General features: G+C 39.0%; 1 protein-coding gene across 1 annotated transcript; it reads right to left on the bottom strand.

Moving 5' to 3' along the window:
• Positions 1-9,797: 9,797 nt before the first annotated feature.
• Positions 9,798-10,748, bottom strand: LOC100345056 (olfactory receptor 5M10). Its single transcript, XM_002709143.3, has one exon. The coding sequence runs from the start codon at positions 10,746-10,748 to the stop codon at positions 9,798-9,800; it is 951 nt and encodes a 316-aa protein (XP_002709189.3).
• Between the last annotated feature and the right edge of the window lie 5,033 nt (positions 10,749-15,781).

The raw sequence follows: 15,781 nt of genomic DNA, 5'->3' as shown, positions 1-15,781 counted from the left end.
ATTCTTATCACTATCATCATGATCAATATTAGAAGACTCCTGGCTCCTGGCTTCAGATCAGACCAGCTCCAGTCAGAGGGGCCCTCTGAGGAGTGATCCAGTGGAAAGAAGATCTCTCTCTCTCTCTCTCTCTCTCTCTCTCTCAATCTGCCTCTCTGTAACAGCCTTTGAAATAAAATAAATAGATCTTTAAAAACAAAGAATTTACTATTGTGTGATTCGGTGGCTGAGTGACATACAGTGATTCATTCAATCTCCTTGTGGTTAAGACTCTAAATGTTGAAAATGCAGATAATTAGCCCTTCACTATTTCACTTGTGAAAATTGTGATATAAAACTGAGAACCACACCTATGATTAAGTGTTATAACTATCTTTAGGCCAATTGATTTATATTCTATCCCACTTCTCAAGAATTTCTGAGGTTGCTTTTACCCAAACACTGACACAAATAAAATCAAACAAAAGTAAATAAATAGAATATAAATAGACTGCAGTTAGGTCAGCTAATTTAAATTAACAAAAAAGCCAAGATTGGTTTAAGTTTCCTTGCTATAAGCCATAGTGGTTCTCAGGACTTGAACATGTTCAGGAAGGGGCTCCTGCTATGTCATAGCAAGTTAAACCTCTGTCTGAGGCTCCAGCTTCCCATATGGGCACCTGTTCAGTCCCACTTCCCCCAATTCCAATCCAGCTCCCAGGTGATGGCCTGGAAAGACGATAACGATGGTTCAACTGCTTGGAACCTGCACCCGAAGCTCCTGGCTAAGCTCCTGGTTGCTGACTTTGGATCAGCTCAGCTGTGGCATTTGTGGCCATTTGGGGGAGTGAACAAGTGGGTGGAATACCTCTTTTTGTTCCCCCTCTGTAACTCTGCCTCTCAAAATACAGAATACAAAATAAATAAATCTTTAAGACAACAACAACAACGAAATGTTAAGGAAGAATATCATTATTAATACAAAATGTAGCGTATTTTTGTGCTTGTTCAAATTTTTGAATAGTATGTTTTGAATAGTTTTTGAATAGTATGATGATTCTGAATGTCAAACCATTCTCATTCTAGGAATCAATAAACTCTCAATGTAACAACACAAAAAGGAGGCTTGCTATAAGATAAGGCCATCTTCCACAGAATAAGTGATGTTTGCCTTCAGAAAGCAGGTGCAGGTGTACCAGATCCTTTACTGTAATGATTACCTGTCATTCTAGGTGATTCCCTAGCCTCTCCTACATCATTCTTGATTCTGTACAAGATTTGCTCCTGATGCCTCCCTAACTTAGCCATAACCAAAGAAAAACACAACCAATAAATTCCTCTGAAAGCTAAAGATCATTACTCAGTAATCCATAAATTTTCACTCTTTTTTTCAGCTACTGTTTCATAACAAGGATTTGGATAGAACCAACCTTAGTCAATTAACCAAAACTTAAGAATGGAGCATAATTTTACAAAAATTAACCTAATTTTTACAAAATTATACATAAAATAGGCAGTACAAAAATACATAGTAATGCAAAAAGCAAAATTTATTCAAAAGGTTTAGGTCTGAGTGATTCATTGTGAAATATTTTTATTGCTTTAAAGTTAATATACTAGTTGAATGTATATAGCATTTCCTAGAGTTGTATTAGTTAAAATTAGAGTCAAAATTGTCATATTACCAACCATCAAATGTAGCTTAATAATGGCTAAACATTTATATATATTGAAATATTAAGCTGCTTGCTTAACTAAAATACATTTATTAAAGTAAATAAAGTATCTGACTCTTTTTAATCCATTGATTCCTCAACAAAAGTTGATAAAGCTTGGAATGAGCTTCTCGCAGACACTTTTAAGAACCAAAGTGAATGTTGGGTGTTCCCTCACAGAAAGATGCATATATACACACCCTCAATCATTTGTAGGCTCTTTCTGGAAATTCTTCAGAGTGGGTAACTTCATGAATAGCCCCATAAAATCCTAGTAAATTGTTCATAAGTCAAAGTCACTGCAGTGAAAAACACACCTGGAATTCCATTACACTGTGTTGATGATCAAATCTGAACCCACACTCTTGGAAACTCATAATCAGATATGGATCATTTATTTTTAAAATTGAAGAACATAAATAGTTTTACTGAATTTCCTGCAAAATGATAACAGGCATTATTCAGGCATCAGGGACATTGTTCTATGCCAGATTTGGAGTACAAATATTCTATCAGTCACAAGTAACAAGCACAATCCTAGTCACCCCTTTTTCAATATTACTACAGCTCTGTGGACCATAATTAAGAGAAGATGGTTTGGGGGGCGGAGCCAAGAGGCGGAATAGTGAGGGCGCACACCGATAGTCCGGGAAAATTTAGTTTAATAAAAGGGGAGTTACGGTAGCCTCAGAAAAAAGAACCAGGAAAATATTGCAGGGGAAACTCTTCTGGATCAAGTGGCCGTGAATCAGAGGACCTACTGGGAGAACAAGGTCGCCCACCGCGCGGAAGCCAAGCAACGGGACCAAGCCGCGGAAGAAGCCTCAGGGTCTGCGCGCCAGTGCTCGAAGGGGAGTGCATGCCACACAGACAACAGCGGGGAGACTTGGGACGTTCAGAGCTCTGAGTCCACACATTGGCGCTGGAAGGGGAGGTGAGCTCAATAACCCGAGACATTGGTGGGGAAACGGGGGTCAGAATCTAGAGGGGGCCGGAAAGTGCAGCAAACTCACTACCGGAAAGAAGGAAAAAAAAAGCTTCGGGTTTCTCTTCCCCCTAACCTTGCAAAGGTTACAAGGCTGCAAGGCTTGAAGAATTCCCAAGAGACAAAGAGCAGGCCCCCTCTCTGGATTTACATACCAATGGGAGAGAGCTAAGGAACTGAGTCACTACAATTCAGTAGCCTAGGCAACCCAGTGGGAGTCCAGAGGAGCCTAACAGACTCTGGGACTCTGCCGGTAGAAGCCAAAGACTGGAAGCCCTGCAGTGTTACTTACCCCCTGAATAAATAAAATAAATAAATAAATAAAAAGAGAGAGATTTACCACGCATAACCTGAGGGTGTCACCTTTGCACACCCTTAACCAGGAAGAACCAGGCAGAGCTCTCAGGCCGCACCCATCTCAAGCCTCCAAGGCTCCTCCAACAGCAGGCAATGCACTTAACACGGACACAGTATAAAAAAAAAAAAAAAATTAAAAAAAAAAAAACACACAGTGACGCAAGAAGAATTAACTATGCTGAGTAACAAACACAGAAATCAAGGGAACAAGATCAACGATGACACTATGATACCTCCAAATAAGCAAAACACCCCAAGCCAAGAGTATGAAGATGATGAGATAGAAGAAATGCAAGAAATGGATTTCAAAAAATTTATGATAAGAACATTTAGAAGTTTTCAAAAGCAAATCCTTGAACTACAGAAATCCTTAATGGACAAGATTGAAAATCTCTCTCGTGAAAATGAAATTTTAAGGAAGAGTCAAAATGAAACGCAGAAACTAGTAGAACAGGAAAGTGTTATAGTGAAGAGAAATCAAAATGAAATGAAGAGCTCAATAGATCAAATGACAAACACATTAGAAAGCCTTAAAAACAGAATGGGTGAAGCAGAAGAGAGAATATCGGACTTAGAAGATAGAGCACAGGAAAACATACAGTCAAACCAAAGAAAAGAAGAGGAAATTAGAAACCTAAAAAATATTGTTGGGAATCTACAGGATACTATTAAAAAAACCAACATTCGAGTTCTAGGAGTTCCTGAAGGCATGGAGAGAGAGAAAGGATTAGAAGGCCTTTTTAGTGAGATACTAGCAGAGAACTTTCCAGGTTTGGAGAAGGACAGAGATATCCTAGTACAGGAAGCTCATAGAACCCCCAATAAACATGACCAAAAGAGATCCTCACCACGACATGTGGTAATTAAACTCTCCACAGTGAAACATAAAGAAAAGATCCTAAAATGTGCAAGAGAGAAACGTCAGATTACTCTCAGAGGATCTCCAATCAGACTCACAGCAGACTTCTCATCAGAAACCCTACAAGCTAGGAGGGAATGGCGAGACATAGCACAGGTGCTAAGAGAGAAAAATTGCCAGCCCAGAATATTATATCCTGCCAAGCTCTCATTTGTGAATGAAGGTGAAATAAAGACCTTTCATAGCAAACAGAAATTGAAAGACTTTGTGGCCACTCGTCCGGCCCTGCAAAAGATACTTAAAGATGTGCTACACTCAGAAACACAGAAACACGGCCATCAATATGAAAGAAGGGAAAGGAAGAACACCTACCAGTAAAAGAGCATGGGAAGCTCAAAGCATATACTAGAATATATTTCCGGGAAAATGGCAGGGCAAAGTCACTACGTATCAATAGTCACATTGAACATTAATGGTCTGAATTCTTCAGTTAAAAGACACCGTTTGGCTGACTGGCTCAAAGAACACAACCCAACTATTTGTTGCCTACAAGAAACACATCTCTCTAACTAAGAGGCATGCAGACTGAAAGGGAAAGGTTGGAAAAAGATATTCCATGCCAACAGAAACCAAAAAAAAAGCAGGTGTAGCCATATTAATATCAGACAAAATAAACTTTAACACAAAAACTGTTAAGAGAGACAAAGAGGGACACTATATAATGATTAAGGGTTCAATTCAACAGGAAGATGTAACTATTATAAATGTATATGCACCTAATTACAGGGCACCGGTCTATTTAAAAGATATGTTAAGGGACTTAAAGGGAGATTTAGATTCCAATACAATAGTACTGGGGGACTTCAATACTCCACTCTCAGAAATAGACAGATCATCTGGACAGAAGATCAACAAGGAAACAGCAGATTTAATTGACAGTATTGCCCAAATGGATCTAACAGATATCTACAGAACTTTCAACCCTACATCTACAGACTTCACATTCTTCTCAGCAGTGCATGGAACCTTCTCGAGGATTGATCACATACTAGGCCATAAAGCAAGTCTCAGCAAATTTAAAAGAATTAGAATCATACCATGCAGCTTCTCAGACCACAGCGGAATGAAGCTGGAAATTAGCAACTCAGGAAACCCCAGAAAGTATGCAAACACATGGAGACTGAACAACATGCTCCTGAATGAACACTGGGTCATTCAAGAAATCAAAAGAGAAATCAAAAAATTTCTGGAAGTAAATGAAGACAACAACACAACATATCAAAACTTATGGGATACAGCAAAAGCAGTATTGAGAGGCAAATTTATAGCAATAGGTGCCTATATCAAGAAATTAGAAAGGTACCAAATAAATGAGCTTTCAGCGCACATCAAGGACCTAGAAAAACTGCAGCAAACCAAACCCAAATCTAGTAGGAGAAGAGAAATAATTAAAACCAGAGAAGAAATTAACAGGATTGAATCCAAAAAAACACTACAAAAAATCAGCCAAGTGAGAAGCTGGTTTTTTGAAAAAATAAACAAAATTGACACCCCATTGGCCCAACTAACTAAAAAAAGAAGAGAAAAGACCCAAATCATTAAAATCAGAGATGAAAACGGAAACGTAACAACAGACACCACAGAAATAAAAAGAATCATCAGAAATTACTACAAGGACCTGTATGCCAGCAAACAGGAAAACCTATCAGAAATGGATAGATTCCTGGACACATGCAATCTACCAAAATTGAACCATGAAGACATCGAAAACCTAAATAGACCCATAACTGAAACAGAAATTGAAACAGTAATAAAGGCCCTCCCAACAAAGAAAAGCCCAGGACCAGATGGATTCACTGCTGAATTCTACCAGACATTTAAAGAAGAACTAATCCCATTTCTTCTCAAACTATTCAGAACAATCAAAAAAGAGGGACTCCTCCCAAAGTCTTTCTATGAAGCCAGCATCACCTTAATCCCTAAGCCAGAGAAAGATGCAGCACTGAAAGAAAATTACAGACCAATATCCCTGATGAACATAGATGCAAAAATCCTCAATAAAATTCTGGCCAATAGAGTACAACAACACATCAGGAAAATCATCCACCCAGACCAAGTGGGATTCATCCCTGGTATGCAGGGATGGTTCAACATTCGCAAATCAATCAATGTGATTCACCACATTAACAGACTGCAAAAGAAAAACCATATGGTTATCTCAATTGATGCAGAGAAAGCATTTGATAAAATTCAACACCCTTTCATGATGAAAACTCTAAGCAAATTGGGTATAGAAGGAACATTCCTCAATATAATCAAAGCAATTTATAAAAAACCCACAGCCAGCATCCTATTGAATGGGGAAAAGTTGGAAGCATTTCCACTGAAATCTGGCACCAGGCAGGGATGCCCACTCTCACCACTGCTATTTAACATAGTTCTGGAAGTTTTAGCCAGAGCCATCAGACAAGAAAAAGAAATCAAAGGAATACAAATCAAGAAGGAAGAAGTCAAATTATCCCTCTTTGCAGACGATATGATTCTGTACTTAGAGGATCCAAAGAACTCTACTAAGAGACTATTGGAACTCATAGAGGAGTTTGGCAAAGTGGCAGGATATAAAATCAATGCACAAAAATCAACAGCCTTTGTATACACAAGCAATGCCATGACTGAGAAAGAGCTGCTAAGATCAATGCCATTCACAATAGCTACAAAAACAATCAAATACCTTGGAATAAACTTAACCAAGGACGTTAAAGATCTATACGATGAGAATTACAAAACCTTAAAGAAAGAAATAGAAGAGGATACCAAGAAATGGAAAAATCTTCCATGCTCGTGGATTGGAAGAATCAACATGATCAAAATGTCCATTCTCCCAAAAGCAATTTATAGATTCAATGCAATACCAATCAAGATACCAAAGACATTCTTCGCAGAACTAGAAAAAATGATGCTGAAATTCATATGGAGACACAGGAGACCTTGAATAGCTAAAGCAATCTTGTACAACAAAAACAAAGCCGGAGGCATCACAATACCAGACTTCAGGACATACTACAGGGCAGTTGTAATCAAAACAGCATGGTACTGGTACAGAAACAGATGGATAGACCAATGGAACAGAATTGAAACACCAGAAGTCAATCCAAACATCTACAGCCAACTTATATTTGATGAAGGATCTAAAACTAATTCCTGGAGCAAGGACAGTCTATTCAATAAATGGTGCTGGGAAAACTGGATTTCCACGTGCAGAAGCATGAAGCAAGACCCCTACCTTACACCTTACACAAAAATCCACTCAACGTGGATTAAAGACCTAAATCTACGTCCTGACACCATTAAGTTATTAGAGAACATTGGAGAAACCCTTCAAGATATTGGCACAGGCAAAGAATTTCTGGAAAAGACCCGGGAGGCACAGACAGTCAAAGCCAAAATCAACTATTGGGATTGCATCAAATTGAGAAGTTTCTGTACTGCAAAAGAAACAGTCAGGAGAGTGAAGAGACAACCGACAGAATGGGAAAAAATATTTGCAAACTATGCGACAGATAAAGGGTTAATAACCAGAATCTACAAAGAGATCAAGAAACTCCACAAAAACAAAACAAACAACCCACTTAAGAGATGGGCCAAGGACTTCAATAGACATTTTTCAAAAGAGGAAATCCAAATGGCCAACAGGCACATGAAAAAATGTTCAAGGTCACTAGCAATCAGGGAAATGCAAATCAAAACCACAATGAGGTTTCACCTCACCCCGGTTAGAATGACTCACATACAGAAATCTACCAACAACAGATGCTGGTGAGGATGTGTGGAAAAAGGGACACTAACCCACTGTTGGTGGGAATGCAAACTAGTCAAGCCACTATGGAAGTCAGTCTGGAGATTCCTCAGAAACCTGAATATAACCCTACTGTTCGACCCAGCCATCCCACTCCGTGGAATTTACCCAAAGGAGTTAAAATTGGCAAACAAAAAAGCAGTCTGCACCCTAATGTTTATCACAGCACAATTCACAATAGCCAAGACCTGGAACCAACCTAAATGCCCATCAACGGTAGACTGGATAAATAAATTATGGGATATGTATTCTTTAGAATACTATACCGCAGTAAGAAACAACGAAATCCAGTCATTTGCAACAAAATGGAGGAATCTGGAACACATCATGCTGAGTGAAGTAAGCCAGTCCCAAAGGGACAAATACCATATGTTCTCCCTGATTGGTGACAACTGACTGAACACCAAAAAGGAAACCTCCTGAAGTGAAATGGACACTATGAGAAATGGTGACTAGATCAGCATAGCCCTGACTGTTAATGGACAACTTAATACATTATCCCTCTTAGTATTTTTTTTTTGTCTGTTCTACTTAATATGACTGGTTTAATTCTGTAATTATCACACAGTGATTCTTAAGTGTTGAAAATTAACTGAAATGTGATCCCTGTTAAACATAAGAGTGGGAATAAGAGAGGGAAGAGATGTATTATTTGGGGCATGCTCGGGCTGACTTGCCCCAATTGGTAGAGTTGGAAACATACCAGGGGATTCCAATTCAATCCCATCTAGGTGGCATGTGCCAATGCCATCTCACTATTCCTAGTGATCAATTTCAGTTCACAATTGATCATAATGAAAGGACTAAGAGTCAAAGGGAGCACATAAACAAGTCTAGTACCTGCTAACACTAACCGATAGAATAAATAAAGGGGAGAGTGATCCAACATGGGAAGTGAGATACTCAGCAGACTCATAGAATGGCGGATGTCCTAAATAGCACTCTGGCCTCAGAATCAGCCCTAAAGGCACTCGGATCTGGCTGAAAAGCCCATGAGAGTATTTCAGGCATGGAAAGCCAAGACACTCTGGCAAAAAGATCTCTGTGAGTGAGATCCCAGTGGAAAGAACAGGTCTTCAAAGAGGGAGGTGCCTTTCTCTGACGGGAGGAGAGAACCTCCACTTTGACTATGACCGTGTCTAAACAAGATAAGAGTCGGAGAACTCAAGGGGCTTCCATAGCCTTGGAAACTCATGACTGGTGCATAGGGAGATTACTGATGCCATAAACAGGAGTGTCAATTTGTAAAGTCAACAACAGGAGTCACTGTGCAATTACTCCTCATGTAGGATCTATGTCCTTAATGTGCTGTACATTGAGGCTTAATGCTATAACGAGTACTCAAACAGTATATTTCAATTTGTGTTTCTATGGGGGTGCAAATGGTTGAAATCTTTACTTAATGTACACTAAACTGATCTTCTGTAAAAAAAAAAAAAAAAGAAATTATCAATTCCCAACTTGACTCTCACTGGGATTAAACATGACAATAGGTCTGATCTAATTTCATCATCATTTAAAAAAAATCATCTATTATTTTTCACTTTGTTTATGTGTGGGAGCAAACTGTTGAAATCCTTACTTAAGGTATACTAAGCTGATCTTCTGTATATTAAGATAATCGAAAATGAATCTTGATGTGAATGGAAGGGGAGAGGGAGTGGGAAAGGGGAGGGTTGTGGGTGGGAGGGACGGTATGGGGGGGGGGAGCCATTGTAATCCATGAGTCGTACTTTGGAAATTTATATTCATTAAATAAAAGATAAAAAAAAAGAAAAAAAAGAGAAGATGATTTTTCAGTATTCCAATAATAGCAATATAGAGGTAAATTAATGAAATATGTTATCAGACTTACACCAATTGATATTCAGAGTTTTTTGTCAGTATGATGGATTTTAATGAAGTATTAATTTTGAAAAAATATTTTTAAAATGGTCACTGGGTGTTGATGATAATAAGCAAGTCACAAGTACAGAGTAATAATTTTCTTCATTTTAGAGATTCACTGTATCATTATAGCTCATAGTGATTACAATGAAAAGAAGCTTAAACTACAGCTTTGCAACATAAGCTTCCTCTAATTACTTGCTTCAGGGCATGAATCACATCCTTATTCCTTAGGCTATAGATCAGTGGGTTCAGCATAGGACTCAAAAAGGTATAAAAAACTGCAATAACTTTGGACTCCTCTATAGACTTCTCTGATGGGGGCCTTAAGTACATGCAGAAGAGGGTTCCATAAAATATGGTGACTGTGGTCAAGTGGGAACCACAGGTGGAAAAGGCTTTGTGCCTGCCTTCAGCAGAACGGATCCTCAAGATGGCTGCAAAAATGAAAAGGTAAGACAGAAGAATGATGAAGAGAGAACTTGAGAGGGTAAAGCCCGCAACGATGAACATTGCCATCTTTTTGACATAAGTGTCGGAGCAGGCCAGCATTATGAGAGGAGGATCAGCACAGTAGAAGTGATTGATTTCTAGGGAGCCACAGAAGGATAAGTGAAAAGTCAGCAATGCCTGAGAGAGTCCATTAAGAAAGCCGTAAATGTAAGGGAAGGCAACCAGAGAGATGCAAGTGTTCTTGGACATTCTGGTGCTATAATGTAAAGGGCTGCAAATGGCTACATAACGATCCAAGGCCATCGAAGCAAGGATATAGAACTCTGTAATCACCAGGGCAATGAAGAGAAGACACTGTGTGAAGCATCCAGCATAGGAGATGGTCTTCTGGTCTGAGAGGAAATTGTTCAACATCTTTGGAGTAATATTAGTTGAGTAGCAAACGTCTACAAAGGAGAGGTGGCCAAGAAAGAAATACATGGGCGTTTGGAGGTGGGAATTGGTCCTGATCAGCAGAATCATGCACAGATTTCCTGCCATTGTGATTACATAGATGCCCAGAAAAACCCCAAACAGGATCTTCTCTAGTATTGGGTCATCTGTGAGTCCCAGGAGAATGAATTCTGTCACTTTGGTGTTGTTGCTCCAGGATGACATTTTCTTACACCTAGAAAACTGAAAGTGACAAAGAACAGAGAATTTTGTCTCATTCAGATTCTGCATTCAATCCATTCCTTTTATTATTCAGTTACCTATTGATCTGAAGTACAAAGACTCTGCAATATAGTCACCAGAATTCCTAATTATTTTTAACTTGGCTCTGAATTTCTTTCTCTATGTACCTCAAAAACGTATATACATTTTCTCTCTCTCTCTCTCTCTCTCTCTCTCTCTCTCTCTCTCTCTCTCATCCATGCACATATACTTTTATACTAATATTTTCTTAAGCTTTTATGTGTATTTGTGCATGTATCTTTACCTTTAGGACTTCCATTTTCTTTCCAAATTTCTAGAATAATAGTCAGCAACACAATAAGAAATGAACATCAGCATGTCATTTACATCATTCAAGCATAAAAATGGATGACCTGTACCTCCAGGACACCTCCAACCATAAAATTCATTGTATCAGATATTGAATTAAGGCTGAACTTTCAGCTCAGCATTTTCTCTCTTTTTCTCAAGATTTGTTTATTTATTTATTTGGAAGGCAGAGTTACAGAGAGGCAGAGGCAGAGAGGTAGAGAGAGAAATTTCTATCAATGGGTCACTCCCAAAATGGCTTAAAAGGCCAGAGCAAGGTGTTTCCTCCAAGTCTCACAAGCAGGTACAGGGATCCAAGGATGTGGGTCATCTTCCACTGCTTTCCCATACACATTAGAAAGGAACTGAATAGGAAGCCGAACACATGGAACTCGAACCAGCAGTCATATGGGATGCCAGCTTTGTAGGTGGCAGCTTTATCTGCTATGCCACAGCACCAGCCACAGCATTTTCTCTTAAAATTCAGGTTTGTATGACTTAACTTCATTCAGATAATAATGAATTTCTGAAATCTGTGTCTTGGTTTGTGACAAAAGACATGCAGAAGCAAGAATTATCCTCATTAGTTTAGAAATATATCCATCCATTTAATAGTGTATATTGCAAAAGTTAATTTTTTCTATTCTACATTATGGATTTCCACTTTCAAAGATCATGAATTATTGAAAAGAGGTAACATATAATAAACCTATAGACAAAAATATATGTTATCACATAAAGGCATGTAATATGAAGTAAATGATCTTAGGGTGCCATAGATGATCAGGGGAGACCTTGATGAGCAGGCAACATTTGAAGAGGAAATACAACAAGCATTTCAGGAAGAACGTGGGTTTTTTGTGCCATTAATCTCATCGTGAAAGCAACTGCATAAGGAAGCACAAGTGTTTAAATGTGATCCTATTTTCCAGGTCCACACACTCTCTCTCATTTCCTTCTGTAAATATAATCACTGTGACAATTACTCAAGAATTGCACCTTAAGGTTATTATTTGTTTAGTTCATACATATAATTTATAATCAGAAAAACTCACACATGGTAATAGAATCAGTGCTGACTCCATGGTGCAGAGGTTAAGTGGCCCTTTGCCACACTGACATACCACGTCGGAGTGCAGGTTCCAGTCCCAGCTACTACTTGTCTTGCCCAGCTCCTAATTAATGTGGCTGAGAAGGCAATGGATAATGGTCCAAGTCCTTGGGCCTCTAACACTCATGTGGAGACCAGAATGAAGCTAGTGGCTCCCGCCTGTGGCATCATCCAGAACTGGCATTAGAAAACATCTGGGGAGTAAATCAGTAGATGGAAGAGCTCCCTCTCCCTTTCTCTGTCTCTCCCTCTCTGCGTCCTACATCCTCCCAAATAAATAAGTAAATCTTTTAAAGAAATTGACTCTTCACAGAGTCGGTGAAATATTAATATATGAATGTAAATTCAGGTTCAGTTGATGGGAATATTTATCCCAAAATGATGGCATTATAACCTGCCACATGAAAACTCAACAAGTATGTTTGGTGAAGAAATTCAGATAATAACCTACCTGGGAATACTGACTCACTGCCTTTTGAAAAAACAAGATGAGGAGCTCTGTAATGCATTTAGTAGGAAAAGTCCCTGAAGTATTTTTGGAATAATTTTGAAGATCCCATTAAAATATTTGTATTACTCCAGGGAACAAACTTAATTTAGTGTTTTGATGGGCGAGATTCTCCTTTGAGGCCAAAACCCTTACCTAACATTTGTGTAGGTACTTTAGTATGTGTATACATGAGAGATCTCTAGCTCAGACAAAAACAACTTAACAATTTCAATTATAAGGAAAATATGAGTAGATGCATTGTATCCTTTAATGTAGCCAAGATAAAACATTTCCCATTAGAAGTCTTCAGTTTGTCTCCTTATACACTGAAATAGGTCACCTAATGAGTGTATGTGATAGGAATGTATGGTGAGAAATTTGAGAGAAAACTTCTTGATAGACTGTAGAGATCAGAAGTGACACACAAGCGACATAATTAGTAAAAACAAATATAAGTACTGGCCAGACCCAGGGACCTTTGTAGTATTTATGCAGGGATAATCTGCTCTAATGAGTTAATTCATCAATATACTAGGAACCATAGGCAGGTCTCAGGATCACAATACCGTCACAAAATTGATACGTCATGACACTGGTGATTTAAGTTGAATATTGAAAATATAATAAAAATACTTGGACAATATTCAGCACTATGCTTATTAGAGAATATAGAAGCTAAAGATGATATCACTGTTCTTTTTTATCCAAGGTACAAACAGTTACAGGTCAATACAACCCAATGAATCAAAGTATAGTTTGACCAATACAGTAGAAGCATTTCTAGTTTAGTTAGATCTTCAAATAATGAAGTATAAGGTCAGAAATCAGAGAGAACTTTTCATGTCAAAAACAAAACATGTATCTTTATCATCCCAAGAAATTTTAAAGATTTATTTATTTATTTGAAAGTTAGAGTTACACAGAGAGAGAAGGAGAGGCAGGGAGAGAGAAAGAAAGGTCTTCCATCCGCTGGTTCACTCGCCAATTGGCTGCAACAGCTGGAGCTGAGCTGAATCAAAGCCAGGAGCCAAGAGCACCTACCAGGTCTCCCATATGGGTGCAGGGGCCCAAGGACTTGGGCCATCTAATGCTGCTTTCCCAGGCCACAGTAGAAAGCTGGATCATATGTGGAGCAGCCAGGTCAAACCAGCGCCCATATGGGATGCTAGCACTACAGGCAGAGGCTTTACCCACTACGCAATAACACTGGCCCCAATCACCCCCAGAAATTCGAGATTTCAATATCTGTTGTAGAAAAGCTTTCTGTATTTCAAAGTTTCTGTTTTATTCTGATTCCTTACATAAGTAAATGTTAAAATAATTTTAAAAATAATGTTAACAACATAAACCTTTCTGTGGAGTAAAAGGTCTTAGAGAATTATGAAATTGGCACACTAATCTCTTGATGCCTTAAAGTGGACCACCTTTTTTTTTTTTTTTGCAGAGCAGAATTAGATTTCATTCTGATAAAATTGGTCCTGAAATACATATTTAGTTACTGATATATGGTAATAGCAAAATTATTTTAAAAAACATGTTATTTACAAAAAATTTTTCAAGCAAGAAATAGAACTAGCTTGATAATAAAAAATGTATATAATTAGAAATTTAAGATCTGAAAAACAATATTCCATGCTTATTAGTAAATGCCTTATAACTAAAATTCTATACTAAGGCAAACTGAAAAGTCATTTATCAAGGAATGAATAAGTTTACAGGAGGCAGACTTTTCCTAGATGAATGAGAGTGATTCAAAGGGTTTCATGTGATCTTATTTTAATTTTCCAAGAAAGGCTTCAGAATACTTGCATTATAGTTGAGGATAGAAATTGCTAGTTTATTTTAATTTGCTTTAATTGCAATTTCAAGTAATGTGTGTGTGTGTGTGTGTGTGTGACCAATGATCTTTGTTAGTGAAATGTGCTGTCTTATCTGAGGTGCCATCTTCAACCCCAGGCACCATCTTAGATCCTGACCCAGTCCCCATCTTGTACAATAAGTTTTGACCTATCCAAAATCCAGCCTGGCTTACTAGAAGTCAGGTGACCAAACTGCCCAACCACAGGTGTCAACTCCACCCCACACTAATGAGATTTTCTGCTCCCACTTCTCCACCCCTACGAGGCTATAACAAGACCTACCTTCCAGCACACTCTCTCTCTCCTTCTCTCTCCTCCTCTCTATCCAGCCTGTCTGGACCCCACCCCACCCAGCAATTAAGTTTTCCTTTACCTCCAGCATTTGGTATTTTGTGGTGGCTTTTCATTGGTGCCATGGCTCAGACCCAGGCTCTCCCATTGACCATGCTCTCCCCTCAGGGATCTGAGCTGTTTTGGAATCCTGGGTTCCTACCAACCACATAACTCAACCCCGGATCTCCGTCTTCACCACCAAACACGCGGTGATTCCTGTCCACACACCAGCTCTCCAAACCCTGAGGTTACACATGGAATTGTGAAGTTTGCCGCTGAGAACTCTACCTCCAATTGTGGTTCTTTTCATCTCCAAGTCCTGGTACCAGGCACCACAACCTCCAAGGGCTTTACACCTCTCCACAGACTTTACACCTCGGGGAACAGTGGGTGCAGGTGAGGACCCTGCCCTCTGCTCTGCCCCATACTCTCCTCTTCAGACTGCGGCAATACCAGGGATGACTACTGGCATCCAGTCTGACCCCTCAGTTCACTATGGGAGCTTCCTCATCCCACGTTCCATGCAACTCTCCCCTCAGTTATTTCCTAAATAATCTTGTTCCTCTCAAATTGGCCCCATATCTCAAACACCATCACCTCATTTTTGTTGTAGTCACGCGTGGCCCACCTATGATTTCGAGAACCAGAGCAAATGGCCACTTAACGGCACATTGGACCCTGACGTTAATCAGGACCTCTGCCGCTTCTGTGAGTGGGAAAGTGAAGGAAATCTCATATGTCCAGGCTTTCTCCTATCTCTCCTCTAAACCTTCGCGCTATACCTGTTGGTCTCGGCTCATGTTCTTTTAACTTCAAAAGCTCCAACTAAAAGGCCAAAACCACTTTCTTCTACTTTCTGCCCGACAGATGAGAC

The sequence above is a fragment of the Oryctolagus cuniculus genome, chromosome 1 (assembly GCF_051225735.1).
Source record: "Oryctolagus cuniculus isolate XC-2025 breed Fujian yellow rabbit chromosome 1, ASM5122573v1, whole genome shotgun sequence".
Taxonomy (NCBI): Eukaryota; Metazoa; Chordata; class Mammalia; order Lagomorpha; family Leporidae; genus Oryctolagus; species Oryctolagus cuniculus.
The sequence above is the reverse complement of the archived record's forward strand: the minus strand, read 5'-3'. Positions and strand labels throughout refer to the sequence as shown.

Excerpts from the sequence above, each read along its gene's own strand:
- LOC100345056 (XM_002709143.3), bottom strand. The coding sequence starts at position 10,748 with ATGTCATCCTGGAGCAACAACACCAAAGTGACAGAATTCATTCTCCTG.